This window comes from Eulemur rufifrons, chromosome 28 (genome assembly GCF_041146395.1).
Source record: "Eulemur rufifrons isolate Redbay chromosome 28, OSU_ERuf_1, whole genome shotgun sequence".
Taxonomy (NCBI): domain Eukaryota; kingdom Metazoa; phylum Chordata; class Mammalia; order Primates; family Lemuridae; genus Eulemur; species Eulemur rufifrons.
In genome coordinates, this window is record NC_091010.1 from 7,633,055 (window position 1) to 7,659,130 (window position 26,076).

At 47.2% G+C, this 26,076-nt stretch overlaps 1 protein-coding gene across 3 annotated transcripts in view; it reads left to right on the forward strand.

The window, feature by feature from the left end:
- The window catches only part of TSPAN14 (tetraspanin 14), a 58,127-nt gene that overhangs the window by 8,589 nt on the left and 23,462 nt on the right, over positions 1 to 26,076 (forward strand). For all 3 annotated transcript variants that reach the window (XM_069459996.1, XM_069459998.1, XM_069459997.1), the window contains exon 2: positions 20,382 to 20,479. In XM_069459996.1, coding sequence (XP_069316097.1) covers positions 20,399 to 20,479 — 81 coding nt within the window. In that variant the 5' untranslated portion in view covers positions 20,382 to 20,398. The remainder of the gene's footprint in view (positions 1 to 20,381; positions 20,480 to 26,076) is intronic.

Genomic DNA, 26,076 nt, shown 5'->3' on the forward strand with positions numbered 1-26,076 from the left:
GCTTCCATTTCCTGGAAGGTACATGGAGTTTAGTGGTTAGGGATGGGGGTTTTGAGCTAGGATTCTGGAGAAACTGTTTTTAGCCTGTATTTGGAGTTGGGCCAGGCATAGAAATCTGTCGAAATATCTTTCTTTAGCTGCTAAAATTGGGATGGATTTGTAACACTAGGCCCTTGCACCTCACTGGTGACTGAGTGGGGAGGGTGCAGAGCAGGGTCCCTGCTGAGTTTCAGCGCACCCCCCCCCTCCCCATTTCCCCATTGCCTGAACCTGAGGGGAGTCCCACACTCTTATCACAGAGTGGGCTTGGCAACAGATGGCCCTTGGAGTGTAATAACTGAAGCCCAAGGTTTCTTTTCTGCCTTTGTTAGAATCTGCTCCTGCTCTTCTCAGGAAAACTTTCCATTTTAGGACTTGGGGTGGAGTTGGTAAGTCTTTTTTCACCCCCTCCCCCATTTCTGTTCCCTCCTTCCCCTTGTCTTCCCCTCCCCCTTCTAGGGAGACACAGAAGCTGCCTGCAGAGAGAGCTACAGGTAAAATTGTGCCTCCAACCACACACTTTAGGCATTTTAAATACTACTTTAGGTTTAACTTTTTTATTTTCAAAAAATGTACACATGATGAGAAAAACACATACCAAAGATATACAGTGAAAATTCATTTTGCTTCCCTGACCCCTTCAGTTCTGCTCCCCTGGGGCCTCTGTCACCAGATGTTCAGTGCCTGGTCATGCGCATCTGAACCCCTCTCGTTTATTCCCGTGGTGATATGCTAATTATGCTGTTCTGCACTTACTGATTTTATTTTTTAATTTCAGAATAACATGAAGGTACAAATGTTTTGGTTACATGAATTTTTACTCTAAAAATTATCCCCAGATTGCTCAATTTTAGCACACTGTACTTTAGTCCATTCTTTTAAACAGCAGCATGTTATTCTGCTGAATAGTAGGTGAACTACGACTCACTTTCCCAGTCCCCATCCATGGATTTTGAGGTTGCTTTTAGTATTTTGCTTCTATAGGCCAAGTTGCAGGAACATCTTGAACATGCTCTAGGTCGGTCATATAGATGCCTAGACATGGAGTTTGAGGTATTTGGTGCCTAACAGGAAAAGAAACATGCTGCTTTGATTCCAAGCAGGGGAATGAACGTTTCTGAGGTTTTCTTCTGGAGGGATCTTGTACTTCTTTATTCTGAGACAACTGGTGCTAGAGGGACCCCAGGGAGACAGTGGGGGTTGCTGGTGTGTGAGTTCCCGACCTGTCCTTCTTTGGTTCAGCTCAGGCCAGCCTGTCTCCACAAGCTCCATGTTTCCAGCCCTGGCTGTGCTCTGTGGCTGTGAGGCCTGTGCAGCTAGAATCATGAGGAGGCTTCTCAGCAGTGGGTTTGAGCCGCCTCAGGAGTTTGCAGGACTTGGGTGGGGTGTCAAGGGGGAGCCTTGGTTGAAAACCAAGCTGTAGCTGGGCATCAGCTTTTAGAAGAGCAGATTCACCTGCAGTTTCAGGGATTGGTGTGAGGATCAGGCCTCCCGCCCTGGCCTCCCCTACCTTTGGCTGCTCTGCGGGCCCCTGTTCAGGCTGCTTTGGGCCTGACTGCCACGCGATGATTTGGAAAGCCTGTATAAAAGGCACCAGGGTGTAAGTGACAGATGGATAGCTTCCTTTCAGAGCAGTAGCAGGGCGTAAGGGCAGGTGAGTTTTTCTTCCTGGGACTGGTTAGGAGAAGGAGGATTGAGAGAGGGCACCTGTTGGAGCCATCCCCTCCATGTTGAGAGGTCTCTGGTTGTTTCTCTTCCCCTGTGTGGCTCTGGCTGCCCCACCCTAGGTCAGGGTAAGAAGCAGGGAGATGTTCGGGCGGGCTGGCAGGGAGTCCCCCAAATAGACCCTGGCCTGGTGGGTTTGAGGCCCATGTCCCTGCCATGGCCCTCCCACCCTTGCATACAGAGGAGAGAACTTCTCACTATTGCAGTTACACAGTCTCCATGAAAAGCCCACAGCATCTCTTGCCCACGGCTCTGTTGTCTGGGGCTTGGGCCTGCAGTAATACAGAGGTTTCTATTGTGGCCTGGTGGCAGTGAAGGCTGACCTGTGGGGCAGAGGAGGGGGGACCTGGGGACTGACAGTGGAGCTATTCATGGGCTCTGCCCTGATTTCCTGCTGCCTCCCATTGTGGATTTTTGGGGGAGGGCCTGGGGTGGAGGAGGAGGAGAGAGAGGGCCAGAGCAGGTGGCCAGTGCAGCTATTGTTGCTGGCAGCGGGAGCCTACTGTGCTTAATAGTGGTCCATTTGCAGACAGCCCTGAGCCTCTCCAAGGCCCCTCTGTGTTCCCTGATTTTGGGCCCTGCCCTGTGTGGGTACCTCTGTCAAGATCTCCTTCCCCCCTCTCAGGTGCTGTGCCTGGAACCCCCCTGGGTGAGAGTTCTGAGCAGCTGGGCAAGGAGCAGGAGTTACCAGTGCCGGGCTTGTTGGCCACCCGCCCACCACCTTGGGGAGTGTGTGCTGCCTGAGCCCAGCTGCTCCCTTGGGTCGGGGGCAGGCATGTGCCTGAGTTGCTGTTAGTCTCCCAGGCCTCCGACTTTCCTTTGTGGCTCAGTACTCAGCCCACTATCCCTCATTCCTCACTGGAGCACCCAGCTGCTGAAAAGCCTGCCTGCTGGCAGCACGGCCTGCAGCCGCCCCCGCTGCCTGAGCCACAGCCATTTTCCTTTGTTCTGCCATCTCCGGGCTCTTGAATCTCAGGCGGGCAGCAGGCAGCAGGCGATGCGTGCACAGTACCAGCGGAAGTCGGGATAACATGAATCTGCCAACTGAGCCAAAGGCATGGCAGCCCTGGCCCTATACCCAGTTCCTCCAGCTGCACCCTCTGTGCCAGTGATGCTGAGGTTTTCCTTTGTTTGGAGAGTCTCCTCTCTTCCTGGATCAGAATTTTAGTAACTCCTGTAAAAAGAAAACAAAACTTCATGACCTTCCAGATTTATTATGCCAGGGGGAAAAGTTAAGCCCTGGAAACTGAGTCAGGTAAAACCTTTGCTTTTCTTCTCTGATGCATGACCATAGCTTCCTGACCTTTGAGTTGAGATGTTATGCATCAACCAGACTCCCTATTCTTCATTCAAACCTTGACTAAATGACATTGGCGATAGAGACCCTTGTGATTGTTACCTCTTTACAACAGGATGTTGAGCAACCCCCTTAGACTGTAATCAATAGTAGTCAATCAAATCTGCTATCTGTGTGAAAGCCTCTGTAAAGAAAATGTTATAATTCTGTTCAGCACCTCCGTTTTTTGCCTATCTAAATGATCTTTACTTTCCCCCACAGCAGGAGCACTGATCACCATTCTTTGGCATCCCACTGCACTCACACTTTGTGCTTGAATAAACTCTTTTAACTGGCTCCTGAACCTTTTGATTATTTTAGGTTGACACTCCCACAGTGGGGACAGAGAGGGGTCTCACTTGTTTTTGGTCGCTGAGGGTGTGAGAGAGGAGGGTAGGGAGGGCAAGGAGAGAGGGGAGAGCATGCGAGTGTGTGTGAGCATCTCTTGGTCCTTGGCAGAAAAAGACACTCCCAGGCATAAAGTGCGATTGTCCTTTGCCTCCTGGTCTTCATTGAAATCTGCGGCAAGGTGGGTTGAGAAAAGTTTCTTTTTAATTTGGTCTGTATGGTCTTGAAGACTTTTCTCCAACTGAAGGGAACTGTCCCTGTCTCATTCACCTTCTTATGTGATCATTTCTCTTCTCCCAGCAATTTTTAGTGGGCAAATGAGCATTCTCTCTGGGGGTCCAGTTCCAGCCCCTGTGGGGTTGCGGGCAGGGCTGAGGGCCACTCTCCCCCACTGTCTGAGATCTCTTTCTGGAGTTGTACCCACCCCAACCCGTCTCCTTTCTAAACCGCAGCCAGAATCTGTAAGTCACTTGCCTTTGAAATACAGAGTTGTTTTGTGTAGAACTCTTAACTCATTGCTTTTCATGTGTTAAACATTTTGTTTTACCCTTTCAGAACCCATCCATCTTCAGATCAGCTTGGCTGTCTTACTTAACTCTCTTGTCAGCCAAATCTTACAAATCAGGAAGCAAGTCTCAGCCCCAGACAGGTTGCACCTTGGGGTGTCCTCATTTTAGCAAATGTTCTAGCATTTGTAAGACTCAAAGCAAAAAAGAGTGTGTACTCAATGTGAAATGCACTGAAACACAGATGCTGCTTTTGGGGTAGTTGGACCCAAACGAGATCATGAAAGGTCATGATCTAGACAGCATGGTGTTCTGGGAAGCGCACATGGAGGTAGAGGCTGGGGGTTGAATTTCAGCTGTGACCCTAGCTTAGGAGCTGACCTTGGCAATTCATTTCCTGGGTTGTTGGTCTCTGACTGGCAAATGAAAGGGTTGCTCAGATGAACTTTGGAAACATTTTAGCTGTAACCACAAAATACTTGGTCACTTCAAGAAAGCTTGAATCTTTCTTGCCAACCCAGGATCTTTGGGAAGAAAATGTCATCAGATGGAATTAACAAAGGGCCCTTCTCCCTTGGGCATTTCTTCCCTAGGTTCTTGACAGGGAGGGATCATCACCTCAAAAGATGCCCCTGGTTTTCCAATTGAAACCCACTTGCCCTGGGACCCAACACACAGTGCCAGTTCTCAGGGGCTGGGCGTGGCACCCCAGCTCGCTGATAGGTAGGCTTGCTTTAGATTTGACTCTTCTTGGAAGGGCCATGTTACTTTTCTTAGTGTAGCTGCCAAAGTGAGGCCAGGCTGTTAAAAGTAAAAAAAAAAAAAAAAAAAAATTATGTAGAAATACTCTGTGTACTTAAATATCCCCATTCCTCTTCCTTGGGGGGGGGGCGTGGTGAGTTTAAACTTTGTCCCTGTTATGTTAGCAGCTTCTAGAAGACTATTCCTTCCCTGGCGCCCCTTCAGGGTGGGTTTCTGGTCCTTTATCTGCCTGTCCCTGCCCAGCCTCCATCCCCTGGGCCCCCCAAACCTAACTGTGAGCACTGCCTGCCAGGCCCCCCTGTGCCTGCTGCCCGCCTGGCTTCCTCCCATTGTCTGTGGGGCCAGCCTGTGTCACTGCTCTGGGCTGTGTTTCTGCCAGACGTCACAGGAGGCCTGTGGTCTTGGAAGAAGCCCAAGGGGCCGGTTGTCAGGCTGCGCTTATCGTTTGGTTAGAGTAGCTTTCACAGCTGTGAAATGGGAATAAAAATAACTTGTGAGGGTCCAGCAGGCTACGCTAAAATACCAAACAAATTCCAAAATTAAAGCCTTCCTCCAGGAAAGTTGATTGCATCCCTGCAAATCAAGTACAGTAAAGATGGGTGGCTTCCCTGCTGAGACTTGCCTTAATGGTTGTTTTCCTTCTGTGCATCCGTGTTTTACACCCTCAGTACTCAAAGGGCCGCCCACAGGCCTGCTGCTGGGCGCACTGGCATCGCCTGGGAGCTTGTTGACCAGCTGATTCAGAATGTGCATTTTAACAAGCTTCACAGGTGATTCGAATGCACTTTCAAGTTTGAGAAGCACAGGCTCAGACAGCCGACCTTACGATCCTCAGTTCTGTTACCCTCCCTCTTCTTTAGTCTGTTTTGTGGTTTTGCAGTCTTTACCCCCTTTCCTTCTTGAAAGTTGTCAACTTTAAAGGGGACTGGCAGCCCAGGCTCCGCAGCCCCTCCCCTCTGGGCATACAGCATACAGCAGTTATTCCTGGGTGCTGGAGGTAGGTGTCTTGGAAGTGGAGTTTGGGCCAAGAAAGCCCCCTTGGCCCGAAGCTTGCTGACGAGGTCATCTTTGGGGCACCAGGCGGGGTTGGGGGGGAGGGGTAATTGGAGCCCTCCCGCGTGAAAGGGCGGCGCTAAGCCTCCCTGGCCATCTGGTGCCACTCCTCCCGGGCTCCTGTCCATTTCAGCTGGAGGATGGGATCAGAATCAGGTCGTAAATGTTTGCTTTTTGTAGTACCACAAAGCATTCTATATAAAGATGTTTGAGTATATGTTGAAGATAAATAAATAGTCCAGAAGGGGGACTATACATTTTCTAGTAGTTTTGAAGTGGCAAACAGTTTGAGGTGGCTCTCTTGATTTCACTATTACGGCCTGCCCACCCCCTGCGTCCTGATGAGGGTGTGGAGTTTGTGGGGAAGAGCTTGTGTCCTTGGGGATGAGACCCCGACTCCCCTGCTCAGCTGCCCGGGGGCCCCTGCCCCTCTGGGCTCTGTGTTAGGGGCTGCTCTGCTAACATTCCCGACTCTGTTTACAGATTCCTCTCAGCCTTCTCCAGCAGTTTCCCACCATTGATTTACAGTTTTAAAAAATCTGCCCCCCTATTCTTTTTCTCTTTTGACATTCTCGGTGTGCACTTAGCTTTATTTATTTTTCCCCAGTAGGCTTCACTTTTCATGGCTTCTTTGGGAAGGTTTTTTTGTTGTTGTTGTTTGTTTTGTTTTAGCTCTGTAAATCCTTCTTCCCCAGGCTGTTTGCTTTGCTTGGAGGAGGGGTGGGGGACGGGAAGCCAGGCTCTGCCCTGGCTGGAAAGTGTCCCACCCTAGACTGGGGAAGGATTTGGGAGTTTTCCAGAATGCCATCCTTGGAGGAAAGTAGGTTGTTTGTCTCAAAACTGTATAGCCGCCCTAGGGACCTAGTGTCGGGGATTGGTTCCAGCCCCCCAGTAGTATTTGCCTGTAACTTATACACATCCTCCCATATACTTTAAATTATCTCTAGATTACTTACAATAATGAATGCAACATAAATACTATGGAAATAGTTATATTGTATCATTTTTGAAATTTGTATTTTTTGTTGTATTGTTATTTACTTTTTTCTGCATATTTTTGATCCGTGGTTGGCTGAATCGGAGGATGAGAACCTATGGATGTGGAACTCCCCATGGGTATGGAGGGCTGACTGTATATTGTAGCTGACTGTAAAATTTTGGATACAAAGATTTTTAAACATCTTACAGGCATAATCCTTATGGCTTTCAGGCACCAAACAACGAAGGATGAGTAAATATAATTCTAAATTCTCTTTTGTGGTTTCTTTGTGTTGGCGTAGGGGAGGGGACAGGTCGAGCAACCCGTACAAAGAGAACAGTTTCAAATCTACATTAGGCATGCAGACCAAATCCTTGCAGCCTACTGAAGCAGCTCCCTTGACAGCCAGTGAAGACCCAGTTATTGGAGCAAAGTTTATTTCTTCCTGAGTACGGCCCGTGCATCACTTGGAATATGTGTAGTATTCAGGAGTGGTTCCCACCCTGACTGTGTGGGCCTTGCAAGGTTGGCCACACTGGTTTTGTCTTGGTACCACCTACAGGGCCCAGCCCAGAGCTGGGGCCATATTGGGATGTGAACTAAAATAAAAATTTAAGCCCCTCAGCTGACTAAATGGGTCCCTTCTTGACCAAGGGGACCCCAGAAATACCCTAAAGCTGAGTTGCTGGCTATGAGAAGGGAGGTCAGACACACCTCATCATGCCCCCCTGCCTTGGAGATATCATTTGTAGCTCATTAACAGGCCTAAGGCTATGCAAGGCAAAGCCTGAACCACACCTGTAAACCCTCAATTTACTTAACAGATCACCTGACTCTATGCATATGTCCAGTGGCTTGTCTCTGATTAGCCCGACTTCCTTATCTTAAAACATTCTAAGCCTTTAGACAAAGCTACTTTTCTTTAACCAATTACAAGTCAAAGATTCTTTAAACCCATTTATGACGTGTAAACTCCCCCTCATTCAAGATGTTCCTCCGGGCCAAACCAATGTTCACCTTCTGTATATTGATTTAAGACTTTATGTGTAATCCCTGTCTCCTTGAAATGTATGAAACCAACTGTAACCCAACCACAGTGAATCCACTTGCTCAAGGCTTCTTGGGTGTGGCTCCAGGCCATGGTCCTCATTCTTGGCTCAGAATAAACCTCTTTAAATCATTTAACAGAGTTTGGGTTATTTTCCTTTGACTGAGGAGGGGGGTTTTTGTTGATAATCTGCATCGCAGGGTCTGTCATAGGGTGAGACAGTTGCCCACTGCTGGGTTGGGTTGTAGCATGTCCCTGTCTCTGGGCACAGCTAGTGCTCCCAAACCCGTGAGCCTCTAGATATGATGCCCTCATCTAGTGCACATCTAAACCAGCTGCTCTGGGGAGCATATCCTGACCATCTTCCCTCCAGCACCTACGTGACTGTGCATTTAGTAGACAGAATTGCGTTCTCAGCCCCCCTGAGTCAGACGCAGGTCTCACTCAGAGTTAGAGTTGGCCTCTACAGGCTCTTTCTGGGTGTCTTGCACGAAGCAGTGCCCTGAACATGTAGAAGCAAATCCTGAGCTGTTTATCTCCCACAACAAAAGCCTTTTCACCCCAGGGACTTGCTGAGTGAGTGTACTGATGCATTGATGGGCAGATTGCTTCAGTCTTGCTAATCTAGCTAGCCCTTGGCCCTCAGGCCCTCCTTCAAGAATTTCCAATGGGACCACCGGACTGGGACCGGGGCTCAGCTCAGTCCTTGTGAGGCCTGGAGGCATATTACATCGTTGGCTTCCTGGGTTTTATTCCTGTAGGGGGTGCCACTGTGAACTGGGCCCTGGTTTTCCACGTGTGTGCTTCTGGATGAGGAAGAGGCTCTAATGTGCTCTTACCAGGGGCATGTAAAAGGATTCTGTGTATAGACATTTCATGTGGACTTAGGTTTTCGGAGTTAGGCCTGGCATGATTATCAGGGGACAGGACACCATGTCTGCTGTGGCTCTATGTCCTCCCCTGAGTGGGCAGCTTCACCTTCAACAACAGAGGGAAAGTGGGTCAGGATATCAGCTTGGAAGCCAGGATGCTGCCAGGCCTCCCTTTGCCTAGCTCTTGGAGAAGTTAGAGGGGGCAGAAGCTGTGGGTGACCAGGCCCTGCCTCACCAGCCAGACAGGTGTTGCCCTGGTGCTGCTGGTGCAGTTGAATGAGCAGCCTGATGAATCATTCTGAAAATCTCTGTTGGAGCCTGGGGCCCAAATGTTTTGTTTGCCTTTTCTTTTTTTAAAGGAAAAGGACTACAGACTCTATGTTTGAGTTTGAGTTACTTGAGGCCAGTATAGGTAGAATCTCCCTTAATTTGAGTTTGTTTGATGTTTCCTCATAATTTGATTCAGGTTATGCATTTTGGTCAGGAATACGGCAGAAGTGATGCGTCCTTGGTGCGTCCCTTTGGGCGGCACGTGTTGTCAGTCTGACTCATTGCTGGTAATATTAACAGTGATCACTTGCTTGAGGTGCTGTCTGCTGGGTTCCTCCACTGCTAAGTTACTACTCTTTTTGTAATTAATAAGTGTCCTATGGGGAGATACTTTGAGACTATGCAAATCTGGTGGTCTGCTGTTTCACATCAAACTCACTAAATGGTCTTAGCATCCGTTGATGATTCTTAAGCAGAATCAGTTATTTCTGAACAGTGGTGATTTAATTCGATAATTCCTTCTTCGTTCATCATTCTGCTGTACAGAACTTTTCCTTCTCTCCCATTTGTTTATCTGTGTGTGTATTAGAATGGGCTCCTGAAGTCTTATTTTATTCAGTGAGTTCAGAATCCATTGATGTTACTGTTTATTTTGATCAAATTATTCTGGATTTGGCTAGTGTGGACCCCTTCAAAGTGCTGTGAGGGACAGCTTTTAAAAATGTGCATTTCCGGATCTATCACAGTGCTCTTGAACTAGTCTCCATGGGATTCTAGAAACAGCTCCTTGAGCCATTCTGATGTTCTGTGGAGTTTGGGATCAGCTGGCCCAGGCCCATTACTTTTGAGTGTGCTCCTCATGGAGCCTCCCTTTTCTCCTAACAACCTGAAGATAAAAGTGACCTGCTCTGACTGCCTCCACGCTGGGTTTCTGGGTCAGAGTTTCTTTGAACAAAGCCTCCTGTAGCTTAAAAAATAATAAAAATAGTAAGTTTGAAAATCACTGGATTAGGTGACCTCCATTCTAGGTTTGGTGCTTCTCCCGCTGAGCCCTCCCTCCCACTTCTGTCCTCTGACCCACATCCACCCTCCTTCTTTCCTGATGGTAGCACGTTTGTCTCCTCTTACCAGATTAATGAGGAGGCCTCTCAGTGCTCCCGAAACTCCATAGGTTTTGGGTTGTGGGTTTTTGGTGGTGGAAATTCATAAAACTTAATAAGTTCAGTGTTTTTATAGGAAGCCAAGTGTGTTGGAGAGCCTGGTGGGGCCCAGAGCTCGTAGCCTAGACTCTCCTGGACCTCCACGTGGCGGCCATCCCAGGGCCAGCAGTCAAGGGCCTAATGGCCTGGGAATCCTGGGAGCCCCCCACCTTCCACACCTGTGTGCCTCAGCAGTGTCTGTCACCCTATGATGGAGGGTGGCCCACCCCAAACCCTGTGCTGCTCTATAGTGTCTTCCCATGGTAAAGAGTCAGACTCAAACTTCTTGATCCCAGTGAGTGGCTGCTGCTACCATGTCTGATTTTGCACTGTTTCCCAGTGGACCCTGGATAAGGGGTGTTGGCAACTGGGGAATGGGGTAGGAAAGAACATAGACACTTCTGACTCTGAGAGATGAGTCAGAGCTGAGCCCTTGCTTCTACTCTCAGGGTGGCAGTGCTTTGGGGGCTGAGACACAACATCTGTCCTCCGTGAGATTCCTGTGGGCAGTGAGGCAGCCTGCTCTGGCCTGCCTTAGCGACTCTCTCCTAGTAGAGCCCAGTCCCTTCCCATACTCACCTGCCCCCTCCTAGACTTCTCCCCTTGGGCCTACCTGTTCCTTTGGCTTGTGAATGTTCCCCAGCACTCAGTGGGTTCTGAGGACCCCCTTCTCAGATGGTGGGAATGTTCAGGACCCTGGGTGTGCTACTTGGAGGCACAGCAGAGGCTCCAGCCTCCTTGGGAATGTGGCTGACTCCGGTGGAATGGGCCTGCCGTCAGGTCAGGTGCCAGTTCTAGGAGACTTGAAGCTAGAAAGATAGAATCTTGGTGAATGGCTGGCTTTGGAGAATGAGGGGGGAAGGAGATAGCAAGGATAATTGTGAGAGCGGGTTGTAGCTCAGGATATGGGTGGAAGGTGTTGTTGTTGAGGTCAGTTGCCTCCTTAGGAGGAAGAGAGAGGCAAGAGGAGGGGTGGAGTTGAAGGTAGAGAACCAGGTAAGAGACCTTCAACCCTTCCCTGTGAGGTAATAAAGTGACCTCTGGCCCTTGGTGGGAGAGGATAGCTCCTGAGTAGGTGACGTGGGTGCCTGGGTGGGTGGAGGTGCCCTTGGGGAGCCCAGTTGGTGGCCACACTGCAATTGGGGTACCTGAGGGATTCCAGGGCTCCTTGGCCCATAGTCTTGTATTTATGCCTGGTACTTGGGAATAAGGATTGTGTGGAAAGATACAGACCTGTAGGCACCAACAGAGTAGTGTTGGAGGGGTTGTGAGGTGTGTAATTATCTCATAGGAGGGTGATAAACACTTACTCCAGAGGACATCACTCATGTGAAGCGTGGGGAGCTTGTGTTGCCTCTGTGGCAAGGTCTGGCAGTGTGGTTTGGGCCTGGCCTTCCCAGCACTCTTCCCACTTTTCTCCACTCTTCTCTGGCTTCCTTCCCTTAGGGTCTCCTGTGCAGAGGAGGTCTCCTCTTCAGAATGGGGATGTGCTAAAGAACTGGAGGTAGAGGAGACCCCGTGGGAGGGCGTGTAGGTATGGGGCAGCCCAGTGCTGCCCAGAGTTTAATCTGGATCTGAGGTTCATGAACAGTTGGTTCTTGAGGGAGTGCCAGTTGGTGGTGATGATGTATTGACAGAGTTTATCTGGAAATGGGAGAGGTAATAAGCTTTTCTGTAAACCTCAAAGTTTTCATTTAAAGGTTCACTCTTTATTCTGAGTTCGTGTCCTCCTCCCCTCTTTAAACCTGCAGATATAGTCATTCCTTGGCATCCTTGAGGGATTGATCCCAGGACAACCCCTCCTCCCATGCCCAAATCCACAGATGCTCAAGTCCCTTATGTAAAATGGCACTTCCTCCATATACTTTAAATCCTCTTTAGATTACTTATAATACAATGTAAATGCTATATAAATAGTTGTACTGTATTTTTTATTGTTTTATTGTCATTTTTAATTTGTAAATATTTTCGGTTCACAGTTGGCTGTTTCGATTCTGTTGGATACAGAGCTGCAGATGTGGAGGGCCAACTGAATTTATTATCCAACAGTTTCTGTAGGTCAGAGGTCTAAGCACAGCATAGCTCAGCTGGTTCTCTGCTTAGGCCCTCACCAGGCCCAAATCGAGGTGTCAGCAGGGCTGTGTTCCTTCCTGGAGGCTCTGGGGAGGAATCCACTTCCGAGCTCATTCGAGTTATTGGCAGAATTCAGTTTGTTGCTGCTGTAGGACTGAGTCATTGCTGACTGTCAGCTGGGGCTACCCTTAACTCTTCGAGCCTCTCTCTGGTCCTTGCATGTGGCCCCTGTATCTCAGATCCAGCAACAGTGCATCAAATCCTTCTCATGCTTGGAATCTCTCTAACTTCCTCTTCTGCCCTCAGCTGGGAGAAAGCTCTTCTTCTAAGGGCTCATGTAAATTTATATTGGACCCACTCAGATAATGTCCCTATTTTAAGATCAGCTGATTAGTAACCTTAATTACATGTGCAAAGTTTCTTTTGCTCTTTGTTCTATGTGGTAGATTATACTTCCTAATTTTTTTTTTACTTTTACTTAATTTTTTTACTAAACGGTGGCAACTGAAAATATTTTGAAATCTTCCTAGAGGTCTTCTGGGTAGAAATGGTGGATTGAGCATACATACCTAATTTTATGTTCTTCTAAATGCCACATAATTTAAGATAAAGGGAATTTTTAAAAAAAAATCAATCCATGAGGATGAGGAGAATGGGAAAGAAAACAACATCAAGAAAAATTTTACAAGCTAGGACTAGGTGGATGTAGTGACCCAGTTTAAAATGTAGGAATTGATGGTACCAGATTATTTGGGGTGTGGGGGAAGGTGGGCATCAGAGGTGGCTAAATATAAGAATAGTTGAAAGCAATTGATGTAGTTATATCCCTAGATGCCTTTCCTTCCTCCATGATGCTGAGTGACTACATCTCCCTCTTTGGCTGGTTTGGAGAAGGAAGAAACAAGGGCCTAGGAGACTCCAGGTATTCTTGGGGCTTTATATTGAGACCACTTCCGTTCTCCAGTCTTCTAACCCAACTCTACTTCTAGAACACAGCCAGCCAGGCCCTTACAGATTGGGAGGGACCTCACTGGGGAACCTAACTAGCCTAAGAGGGAAAAAAGAAAGGATGCTGACAACAGGGATTTCCCAGCAAATGGCCCAGCCCAATCACCCTAGACAGAAACTTACCTGCCCCAGGACTCAGAGCTTCTGGTTAGGTCCTTAGTCATTCACTCTTACTCATGAGATTTACCAAGGATTACTAGGTAGCTAAAGAACGAGTCTAACTTGAGAGAAAACAAAACAAATGAGTAAAAAGCAACTTGAAAGAAAGTCTATTTAGAGAGAAGAATATTTTGAAAAAGATTAGACATTTCCTCAGAGATGAGAAATATTATATGTGTGAAATAAGAACAGGATATTATAAAAAAGGAACGGTTAGGAAACAATTATTAAAAAAAATAAAAAACAGAGGCACAGCAAAAATAGTAGAATTATCAGAAAATAAAGTTGAAAAATTCTTCCAGAAAATAGAGCAAAAAGATGAAGAGACGAATAATAGGGCAGAAAAGGTAAGAAAATTAAGGTATCAGCCAGGATTCCCACATCCATTAACATGAGCTGCAGAAAGGGAGAACAGAGAAGAAGGCAGAATCATTGAGGAAAAAGTTTCTAGAATAGAAGGAATATTGGCTTCTGTATTAGAAGGGACCACTGAATGTAGACCCAAGTGGATGAAGATAGACCCAGACCTGTACCCTGAAATCTCACTATGCTGGGGTGAAAGGGGTGATCCTACAAGTTTATACAGGGAAAGAAACAGGTCAAATATTAATACAAAGATCAGGAGTTGGAGTGGTTTCTGGCTTCTCAATACACAGGAGTATAGAAAATGGTGGAGTGATGCTTTCCTCATTCTCGGTGAAATTAATTCCCACCCTAGAATTCTACCCACAGCTAAACTCATTCAGGAATGAAGGTAGACTAAAGATGTTTTCAGACATCCTAGGTCTGAAAAACTTGCCTGTTGCACTGAAGAATTTCTCCACAAAACTGAGCAAACACCAGATCTCTAGGTTGTATAACAGAAGGCGTGAAGGGAATTCTGTGCACCTGTTGAGACTGAAGGAGCTCAGAAGGCTCCAGGAGGGATTTCTTTTGGAAGACGAAATAGAAATAGAACATCTGATGTGAAAGAACTTATTGAGAGATTGAGACAACTGGCATTGAATTTAGGATTAAATATTGATAAATTCATAGAATTTTTTTTTTTTTTGACAGAGTCTCACTCTGTTGCCCTGAGTAGAGTGCCATGGCATCAGCCTAGCTCACAGCAACCTCAAATTCTTGGGCCCAAGAGTTACTCCTGCCTCAGCCTCCCGAGTAGCTGGGACTACAGCTGCGTGCCACAACACCTGGCTAATTTTTCTATTTTAGTAGAGACGGGGTCTCATTCTTGCTCAGGCTGGTCTCAAAGTCTTGAGCTCAAGGGATCCTCCTGCCTCGGCCTCCCAGAGTGTTAGGATTACAGGTGTGAGCCGCTGCGCCCGGCCAAATTCATAGAAAATTAAGCACACAGGGAAATAAGAATTATTAACTCCAGGGAGAACAAAAAGTTGTACAGGAAAAGAAAAGTAATCATGGGTTACATTGCTCACTCTGATGGCTCACGTAGTCATAATGTCAACTCTGAAAATTACTCGAGCCAGCGCTATAGTTTATTTAGATAGTGGAGAGAGAGGAAAGGACAAGTGTGAGAGGTGATTTGTGGGTAGGGGCGGGGCAGGGGGATAAAACATGAAGTTCTCATCTTCCAGGGCAGAAGTGGATAAGTAATGCCTAAAGCTGAGAAATCAGGGAATGGTGATATAAACATATACAGAAATTTCTAATAGATACTTGGGTACGAAGATTAAAAGAGTCAGCTAGAAGAAGTTGGAAGTGTCCCCTGGCCTGGGGACTAGATTATGCTGTTTTTCTCCATACAGTTTTTACAATAGATGATTCTTAGATTATGTACAGGTATAATTTTGGGGGGGGGGCGGGGAAACAAATCTAGAATGCATGGCATGCAATAAGGGGAAATATTGTTTCCTGAAATGTATTTCAGTTGTGCATGTGACTGTGTGCACACTGGATTGATTTTTGTTAAATGTATTTCTTGCTGTGGGCCGTGGTCAAATGATTTGAAAACCACTGTTTAATGATTTCTCATTGCTAGTTCACTTTTCACACTTCTGAATTGTTCATATATTTTACAGTTGACCGTGTGCTACTGTTTTAATTTTAAAAAGGGCAGGGGAAGGAATGCTACATGTTAATGTAACACTGAAGCAGAGGAGTCATGTTCATGATGATGGGGGTGGGTGAGACCATCACACTCAAGCCAGTATCCTAGGCAGGTTCCCCCCCAACCAGCAGTGGCCCCTGGTTTACATTTATACTACAAAGATGGTCATGGTTAAGTGTGACAATGGAAACCGTTTTGGAAAATCACTGTCAAGTCCATCACCTTATGCAACTGCTTTCATGCTCTTATATTTCACTTTGGTTTTTAAGCACATACTACAAATTGTTCCATAATTGCAAACCATGATGTTCGTATTTAATACTTAATGCATATTCTTTTTCTTGAGGCAAATTCTTAGTCATGAGTTTATTGGATTAAGGGTATGACCAGTTATTTTTGGTGTTGAATGTTTGTGACCGTATTGCTCACAAAAGGGCAGTAACAGTTCTGTCTGCTGCCAGCAACAAGGTATGAATGTGCTTGCCACAATAGTGGTGGTGATTTTGTCAAATTCAAAGTGTAAGATAGCATCTTTGAATTGTCTTAAAGGTTTATTTCCAGTTGACATTGAATTTATTTCTAATTTGTTTCTATTATGTTATCCTTCCATTTATGTATAATGTCCTTTGTCCATTTTTCTAAAACAGGAGTCTGTTGTTAAGTATGGATCTTTATATGTAGTAGATATTTACTCCTTGTCGTAATTTTTGCAGCTGCAGATAATATATTTGTGTTTCCTTTTTTATTTTAATCAAATGGGTATTTTTAGACTTTTTATCTGTTCTAGATTGGTAATCTTGTACTTTGAATTGTTTTTTCCTGTTGCCTCAAAAATGGAGATTAACATGGACCTGAAATACCCAGTTCTCTGGGGGTGTGAGTGTGTGGGTGCGTTTGTATGTGTGTGCTCACATACTGTGCCCTTTAGATATTTGATATTTGCTTATTATTTAATTCCCCTCCGATTGCTACCCAGTTATCTCAACACTATTATATAATTCTACCTCTGCCCCTGTTTTGAGAAGTTGATGTTTTGACAAACGTTTGTCTCTTATTTGCCACATAAATGCTCTATTTTGTATTAATAAGTTATTAGAGTTGGGACCGTTTGTGGTATTGATAACTGTTTCTATGCACACAAAATAGCTTTTGGAGATTCATCTATCCTGGGGTGGTACTTAGTATTTATAGAAAGTTTACCAATCTACTTTTAGGAAGCTAAGATTCTTAGTCATGCCTGTGTGTGTGTGTGTGTGTTTTAAGGTAAATGATATTGGTGTTAATTGAATGCACCAGTTGATAGAGGGTTAAGTTCTGCCTTCCTCCGGTATGATTTGGTTTAGCAAATAAGGTGAGATGACTGGGACTGTGGTCACTTGGGAGTCATTTTGGGTCACTTTCAGCACTACTGCCTTTAGCAGCCTTATTGGAGTTATTTGTAAATGCGGTAACACCTCAGTTGGTGGCTCAGGAGTGCTCAGTCCTCCTTCCTTCACTTGAGGATCTGAAGCCCCCAAGCCACACCTCAGGAGCTCGGCACTGGCTTTATTCCTCCACAGACTAAAGGCCATCGCACCCTGGGGGAGCCTGTGGCTTAGGCTGGGGTCCAGACAGGTCTTCCCGTGACCTCCTTCAGCCTGGACTCTGGGATGCTGTGTGGAGACCAGGCTCTGTCGGCCACTCTGAGGGTCAGGACCTGACCCACGGCCCAGCAGAACAGCGCACAAGGGCGAGACGCTGCCTTTCCTCCCTGTCCTTAGGTTAGGTGGGTGGCAGGGCGCAGGGAGTGGGTGAAGAAAGGCTAAAATGTTTCCTTGCAACAGTTTCCTCTTCTGTGGTTTAGAGCTGGGGAAATAAGTGTCATTGGGACATCCCCATCCTTCCACCTCATGGGGTTATCGTGGGTTGGACAAAAATGGCACAGTGCCGATGCACATGCCCTGGGTTGTAAGTGGCAGGCGTGTGGGGATATGTTGTCTGAGTGTGGCACAGCATGTCATGGGGGATGAGCTGTGGACCTGGCTGGTGTAGTTCTGAGTGTTGAGGTTACCAGGCAGTGAGGGCTTGGAGTCAAAGTCGTGGCAGTTGCTGCTCTCTCGTGGGTGTGGTTTGGTCTGTGAAAGCAGAGTTGTTTCCTGATTGGTTGTGTGTCTTTGTAGCGGGAGACAGGGTGAAGCAGATGGTGAGGGAAGTCAGGTGCCCACTCCAGAGCACTGGTCTCCCTGCTGTCTGCATCCCCGTGACGTTCCCTGTGGCCTTTCCATGTTTCTGCACACGTAATGGGCTAGAGCTGAAGGAGACCTGGGATCTTCAGATTGAGAGTCACAGAGTCACCACAGGACGATCTTGTTTCAAAGGCCTTGGGCAGGGGAGCAGGGATGAGTCACCAGCACTGTGGAAAGTAGATTAGCTGGTTTCTTTGTGGACCTTCCATCAAGGAGAAAGGGAGGAGTTCTTTGTTTACTGCCCCAGAGCTTCTGGGAGAGATCTTTCCCATGGGTTGGGTTACAGGAGTTCAAGGGAGCTCCCTCTAGGACTCCTGCCCATTTGGGTTGTGGCCTGGCCAGCCCTGTGGGGTCTCAGGTCCAGCTACACGGGGGGCTCTGCCTTCCCGGCTTCTCCGGGAATCATGAGGAAGGAGTGTGCATTTGGGATTCTGAGGAACAGGATTGTCTCCTCAGTAAAAAGGAACAGATTTTCTGCCTCAGAACATTTTCCTGCCACACAGGGCATTTCCAGCCACATTGGCTATTCTCTGTGATAAACTTTGTTGAATTTTGGGTTAAAAAAATTTTTCCCCCTACATGAATCTAGCCATTTGTAGCGTGACCTCTCCCACCACAAAACAAGCCAACAAACCAATTAAAAAAAAAAAAAAAAACCCCAAACCAGTACTCTGTGAAACACAGACAGGTGAATGTCAGCTACCTTTAGTTAGTCGCCTATAAGGCGCCACCCCCCACCGCAGTCTGTGTGCTGGACCACAGCTAACAAGGCCCTCCTACCTTTGCAGGATCCCCAGAGGGACTGCCGCAGCCCTTGGTGCCCAAGCTGGTACCTGGTCCACGGGGCATGGGTTTGGAGGCATGTCAGAATCACCTGGGGAACTTGTCAAAATGCAGATTCAGGGCCCCAACCCAGACCTCCTTATCAGAGCCTTGGGGGATGGGGCCGAAATCTGTATTTAGAATAAGGGATGCTGATGCTGCCACCTGGGCCCCTCATGCCAGTGATGTTGGGGACTGGTCATTCATTGAGAGCCCCATTTTAGTTGAGGATGCTCAGGCCCTGAGAGGGCAGGGATCATGCAGGCTGCGGTCATGTTGCTGAAGGAAGGCGCCTATGTCTGTGCCTGAAAGACCACCTGTTCTCTTCCCCCTGTAGCCTCTCTGTGCAGCCCTGGTGGTGTGGGGAGTCCTTGGGCAACAGGTAGTTGTCTTCACACTCATTCCTGGGGGGCAGTTTTGTGGAAGTGCTCTGTTGTTCGTGGGACAGTAAGGGGGAGGTGGCTGTCCCCTCCCTGGCTGGTTTTTGAGGTCAGGCTAGGCACCCCCAGCCCTCTGGGAAGGAAGCAGCTGTGTGAGTGAATGGTGTTGTCCAAGCTGTGCCTGTCTGTTCTGTACTGTGGGCAGGATGGAGCAGTCACAGGGTCCATTTCCAGAGGGATGTGGTTTTCATGGCCCTTCTTGGCACCACTTTCTCAGAACATTATTAACCAGCAGCCAGGCTGCCAACCAAGGCTGCCTCACAGGAAGGGGTTTTGCAAGTAGGCACTCCGCAGGAAGGCTGCAGGAGCTGGTTTCTCACTGGCGGTTGTGGGTGGGTCATCTCCTCACTGCCAGGGAGGCCCTGTTCTTGCCTCAGGCGCTGTTACGCGGGGCCCCTCTCCTCACCCTGGGAAGTGGGAGGTGAGCAGGGGTTGGTGTGGGAGCTCCCACCTGAGGCACCCCTCCTTCCACACCACTCAGCCACTGTGTTGGGGGCAGGGGACAGTGGAGGATTTAGCAGTGCACCTGGACTGCCACTGGGGTTCAAGACAGAAAGTAGTACAGGTGGACCAGACCCTCAGAATTCCCCTTTAATGGCACCCCTCTTTTGTAGGGCTCTCTGAGGGGCTTTAGGAGATGGACACAGATAAAAACAGGGGCCCCAGCCTTCACTCTGTGCAGTTCATGGGGTTGCTCCCACATGGGTCCAGTAGTCCAAGCCTCATTACAGCCCAGGAGGCCAAAGCCAAGGCCATGGTGGTAGAGGTGGGGGCGGGGGGAAGTAGGAGAAAAGCGGGCACAGGTTGGGAGGAATGCTGGCTGCTGTGGCCTTCCCCACCTCTGTGAGGGCTGAGCTTGGGAGGTTGTCTCAGAAAATGTTAGATGAACAAATACGGAGCCTTACTTCTCTACTGGGCACAGTCAGATTGTGTCCAAACCTGCCTGCCCGTTCATCTCTTAGTCCCAAATGTGGCTCTTTGTGGTTGGTCCCCCGGTTCTTCCATTGGCTCTGGTGGGTGGAAAGAATGTGGACTGCAGAATCCCTTGTCCTTGGTTCAGATCCTGGGCTCTGTCGTTGTCCTTGGACAAGTCACATGACCTTTCTGAACTCCTGTTTCATCAACCATGATGTGGAAAAATCAATCCCTAATTGAGAGGTGATGCGTGGGAAGGTTCCAGGCAGAATTCTTGGTACTTAGAAGACATTTAAAAAAGCTTCTTTCTCCCTTCTTTCAAAAATGCACCTCTTATTCTTGTTTGTTTTTTGGAAAGCTGAGTTAACCTGAGCTTCACCTTACCTATTGTTGGCCTTGGTAGTAGACCTGTGCTTGGACTGGTAAAGGGGCATGAGGGGGATGATCTGGAGCTTTCTGGAACCTGCATGTGAGCAGGTTTGGGGGAGATGTTTTAAAACTGAACTTGCTACCTCACAGTCCCACGTCTCTCCGCAGATTCTGCTTCTCAGAAGATGCACTATTATAGATACTCTAACGCCAAGGTCAGCTGCTGGTACAAGTACCTCCTTTTCAGCTACAACATCGTCTTCTGGGTAAGTGGATGAGAGTGGCCACACTCCTTTGTGTAGTCCTCCATTCAGTCATCACGATTCTTCACATCCTTTTGATTTGTGGGCCCTTGTGTGAGGCTCTGGGATAGGTGGTGGGCAGGGTCGCTGAGCCCTGTCCTCATAGAACCAGCGGCAGCACTGTGATGGGGAAGGCTGGTCAGCCCTGGGAGTCAGGAAGGCTTGGGGCTCTGGCCCAGATGCTTGTCTGTCTCCTCCCATGTCTGCCCCAGGGATGGCCCAGTGAGCTGTCAGAGCCAGGGACTTTGTGTGCGTTTGACTGTGGGCCAGGCCCTGCTCTAGGTTCTGGGAAGTAACTGTGGACTAGGGCAATAAAGACCTGTCCTCCTGGTGTTGATGTTTAACCAAGAGTGGTGTTGGCCTACTGAGCAGCAGAGAGCAGGGAGGGAGAAGCTGCTTGGCTAGCTAGTGAGGCCAGGGAAGGGCATTCTGAGGAGCTGACTACTGGGCTGAGACCTGAGTACTGATGAAGAGGCAGCCAAGTCGGGGTCTGGGGCAGAAAGCTCCAGGCAGGGAGGATAGCACTTGCAAAGACCCTGAAGCAGGAATGAGCTTGGCATGTGCAAAGGACATAAAGAAGGCCATGTGGCTGGAACTGAGTGGGGAGAGGGGACACAGGTGAGAACAGAGGTACTCAGGGCCAGGTCATAAAGGTTTGTGCGGGTCTTAATGAGTAGTTGGAATTATTTTTTGCTTCTTTACATAACTCTTGGAAGGTTATAAGTTGGATGATGTAATCTGGTGTTGGAGTGACTACAGAGTGAGGGGATGGTGGTACCACATTCTGAGATGGTATTTAGGGGTAGAAGGGTAAGTTTGAGTTGTCTCTTAGCCTCATGGAGATGTCAGTTTCCTTTGTCAGTGACTGTCCTGGAGGTGGAAGTCTTTGTCACCATCAGAGGAAGGGGTAGACCTATGAGAGCTTCAGAGATGAGCCTGTTGACTGAGAAGAGGAGAGGTCTGAACATTAAGCCCCAGGATGTTAGAGATTGGGGTGAGGAGGAAAGCCCACTCCCAGGTTGGCTGGGAGTGAGTGGTCTGAGGTAAAAGGAAAATGGGAGCTCTTGAGTTGTGTCAGCTGTGCCAAAACGAGGTGAAGTACATGAGGATGGATCATTGGCAGTGGCTTGGACAAGGGGGAGTAGTTGGGGACCTTGACTAGAGCCGCTGTGTGCTCTGGGTGGGGGTGGGGGATGGAAACCCAACAGGAGTTGGCCGAGGAGCCAACGGGGAGTAAAGAAGTGAAATGGTGACTCCTGACAGTTTTTTCAAGGACTCTTGCTTGCCTTAAAGAGGAGCAGAAAAATTGGGCACTGGCTGGAGCCGGTTGAGGGTTAAGAGAGAGAGAGAGATCTCATGGCATGTGTGTATTGCTGGTGGGCTTGGTCCAGGGAGAGGCAGGCATTGATTCTGTGCAGGAGGGCCAGGGACATGATGTGCATAGAGGCTTTTAAAACCATTAAGCAAGCATAGTTTATTAGTGGATAAGGAGGGGCAGATTTGGATAAGGAGGGGCAGAGTGAGTGGCCATGGTGCTACATTTTGCTTCTGCCGATTTGGCATTTCCCATTTCGACTGGAAGTCTTTAAACAAGGCAGACATACTAAAACTTCTCAGCTTTTCAGCCTTGATTTTACAGCATCATCTCCTGGTGATTTATGCCAATGTGTTTGGGGGTTTTCTGTCCTAGAAAAATAAGGTGGGATTCGACAGCATGACCTTTCACCTCAGGTCTTTTTCTGTGTTCAGATAACCTTTTACCAACAACCTTGTCATTTTCCCTGAAATGGGGCATTGCTGGACATTTGATGTGGCTCCTGTGAGTTCCTCCTAATGTGAGAGCTGTTCCTATCCTTGTGATGTGTGGCTTCTCAGACCAGCATTGCTGCCTGTGTGAAAGAGAGCCTTCTGGCCTTACCCTGCATTCTCAGCCCCCATACCCAGCCAGGTGTCACCTGGGCTAGGCAGACAGCCTGACACTCTGGACACTTGTACACCCCCAGCTGTCCCCACGGGTGTGCTTGCTTGGCTTGGCTTTGTGCTTCAACCTCTGACTCTTGTCTTGATTTTTGCAGCTAGAAGAAGACTCTGCCAACTGCTGCTGTGGCAGAGGGCCCTGGTGATCTCCGTGTCTTCAGAGGCTTTTCTGGACAAATTCTTTGCTCTTGGGGAGCTCTAGTAACTTGCCTAATAACACATTCACAGCACCAAATTCCAATATCAGAGTTCATGAATCCAGCATGGTAGAAAACCTGCTTGGTGGTTGAAGGGCGCTGCAGTTTTATCGGGGTTTTGCAGAACTGGTGATGTGTGAGTCGAGAGTTAATCATTTTTCAGTTAGTGTGCATGGGGGCAGAATAGGAAGGAACAAACAGAACAGTCAGAAAGATGAGGCATGAGAGAGCGTGATTGGGAAATGGGAGTGGGAGGCCAGGTGCCTCTGGGGGGAGGCTGCTGGACCCTCCCTGCTGGGTTCCTGGCGGTGATTAGCGGTCTTCTTCGTATGCACAGGAGCTGGCAGTGTGGAGTCAGACCCGAGAGCTGGGGTACACAGCTCCTCTGGGAAGCTGGTGGTGTGGCGTGAGGGTGCTGGCTGGCTATGGGCACTGAGGTGCCAGTCTGGACTCTCTCCTGAACTAGGTGACCTTGAGCCTCGATGTTTTCCTCATGGAATATTGGTCTCAGCTGCCTGTTGTCTGCCTCATAAGGTTGTTGAAAATGTATAATGTGGTATGCCAAGCCCTTATCTCTTCAGAGAAGTTTTCTTATATGGAGAAAATACAAAAATAGAATCACATAATGCATTCCATGTTCCCATTATCTAGCTTTAAAAATTATCACTCATAGCCCATCTTGTTTCATTTGCATCCCCCACCCCACCCTTTGGATTGCTTTGAAAGAAAGCCTAGATAGATCATTTGACATGAAGAGTTTTTGTGTTTATTTTGTTTGATGCATTTACAGTGAGCGGTGGCGCAGAGGCCCAGCAGGCGAGTTTGAATATACAGAAGGTTACCTGTTGTTTCTGTGACCAATTCTAGGTCCTGGGACAAACACAAGGTTTTATTTAGCAGTATTCCCCTTCCCTTAGAATTGCTTTCACGGTAACATTCTTTAGATTAATACCTGTTGCCCTCTTAACAGTTTTTTAAGGCTCTCTTTCTGACTTCAGGGCTGAGATTCCCCAGGGATCATTAATACCTCTTTGGAGTGAGAAGCATGGATGCCGCTGATGTTGGCGGCTGCCTTCTGAACCTTTACAGAGTGCAAACGGAACTGTGGTTTATGAGGTTCTTATCATAGGGATCTTAGGGGAAAAAATTCCTCCCGGCGACACAGCATTTTGAGACCTGTTTTTAGTACAAAATCTCACTTTGACTTTAGGGAAATGCAAATCAAAACCACAATGAGATACCACTTCACCCCCATGAGGGTGGCTATTAAAAAAATAAACGGAAAATAAATATTGGTGATGATGTGGAGAAATTGGAACCCTTGTGCGCTGTTGGTGAGAATGTGCAGTCACTGTGGAAAACAGTATGGTGGTTCCTGAGAAAGTTAAAAATAGGATTACCTTATGATGCAACAATTTTACTTCTGGGTATGTAACCAAAAGAATTGAAAACGGAATCTTAAAGAGAGATTTGTACGCCCATGTTCATAGCAGCGTTATTCACAATAGCCAAAAGGTGGAAACAACCCAAGTGTCCATTATGATAGAATGGATAACGAAATATGGCATGCAGATGCAATGGAACATCGTTCAGCCTTAGAAAGGAGGGCAGTTCTCACACGCGCCACAACATGGATGAACCTTGACGACATTGTGCTAAGTGAAATAAGCCAGATGCAAAAAGACAAATACTGTGTGATTCCGCTTATATGAGGTACCTAGAGCAGTCAGAATCAGAGACAGAAAGTAGAATGTTGGCTGCCAGAGGCTGGGGAAGAGGCCAGTGGGGAGTTTATTGTTTAATGGCTTCAGAGTTTCAGTTTTGCAATTTGAAAAGAGTTCTGTGGGTAGATGGTGCTAGTGGTTGCACAACACTGTAAATGTGCTTAATGCCAATGAACTGTGCACTTAAAAATGGTTAAAATAAATTTTATGTGTATTTTATTTTATGTATGTTTTACCACAATTACAAGTTTTAAAGAAATCTCACTTTGACTTGCAGAGGAAGAGAAGCTGGGAGAGACGTATGCCAGAGGAGCCCTGTGTGGCCCTTGGTCTTTGTTGTTTCATGCCCCACCTGTTTTCACAAAGATTTGAGCTTTCCTGGTTTTGCTGAGTGAATCCTCTGTAGGGATGATTCAGATGATATCTGCAACTCCAGGGTTGCTTTCTACCACAAGCATTGACTTTAATCTGCAAAGGTTGGATAAAACCCTTGCTTGGATCCATTTCCAAGATGGATTAAAAGAGAGGAACTGAGACCCCTTCTAAGAGGACAGTAGGCCTTTGTTTCACAGAAAGAAGGGTCCTTTGTTTGTCTTTAGTAAAAAAAAAAAAAAAAAAAAAAAAAATTTTTTTTTTTTAAAGCAATGTTGTGCCATTGGCTTTCTCAGTGACTCAGGTAGGTCTGAGCCATGGTTTCCCTCCTTGTAAAATTTGTGAATTAGCCTCTGCACTTAATGTGTAGCCTGTTTCTGAGTGAGATGAGAGCCATGGACATTTGTGCTCTGTGACCAGCATGGCTTGATGCCCCTTTCTTCAAAATAACAGATGGTTCAAATTAGGAAACTTTTGAGAGTCAGAGAGAGGTTATTGAGAATTTTACCAGAACAGCAGGTGTACCAAGGCCTGCCCTGGGCAAACCAAGGCAAGTCCGAGGTAGAAGGATCAGCTCTCTTCCCCTACCTTTGTAGGGGAAGATGGCAGGCATGTGGCATCTTTGCATGTAGAGTCTTATTCTCTCTGTCAGACATTTATTATGTTCCTATTTGTAGAGGACTTGCCACCTTCCAGGTTGGTTTGTTGATCCTGGGTTCTTCTGACTGATGGAAAATTGCCCTTATCTGAACCAAACTTGGTGCCTGTGGTTTCAGACCCCAAGGCCTGGCTCCCAGCTCTGAATGCAAATAAATGGTCTCCGTCCTTCAATTAATGCAGTCAAAGGGAAAAGTCTAATGTTTTAATAATATGTATAGGATATTTTTGTTTTTACTGAATTACAAGATTTGGTCCCTTTTTATCTTCAAGTATTTAGTAAGCTTTTATAATTGCGTGGAAATTCAAGAAGGCTAAACAAGGCATCTCAGCCTTACTGCATTCCCTCTTCTATGCTCCAGTCTGCTGTCTGCAGGCACGCATGGTTTCATATCCTTGTGACCAGTATCCTTGACGTCTTGAGGGCTGCATATTCACATCAGCATCTCCTAGTCTAGAACATTCTAGGTTACAACATTATCTTCCTGATTGCATTTTTAGAAATTCCCATATTGGACATTTAGATTATTTCCAATTTTTTACTATCCTAGCTAGATAAAGATGTAGTGATTAGTTTGTGTAATATAGATTCTTCCCTTTGGGGAAGGGAGGGAAATGATTTGCTGGAAAAGAT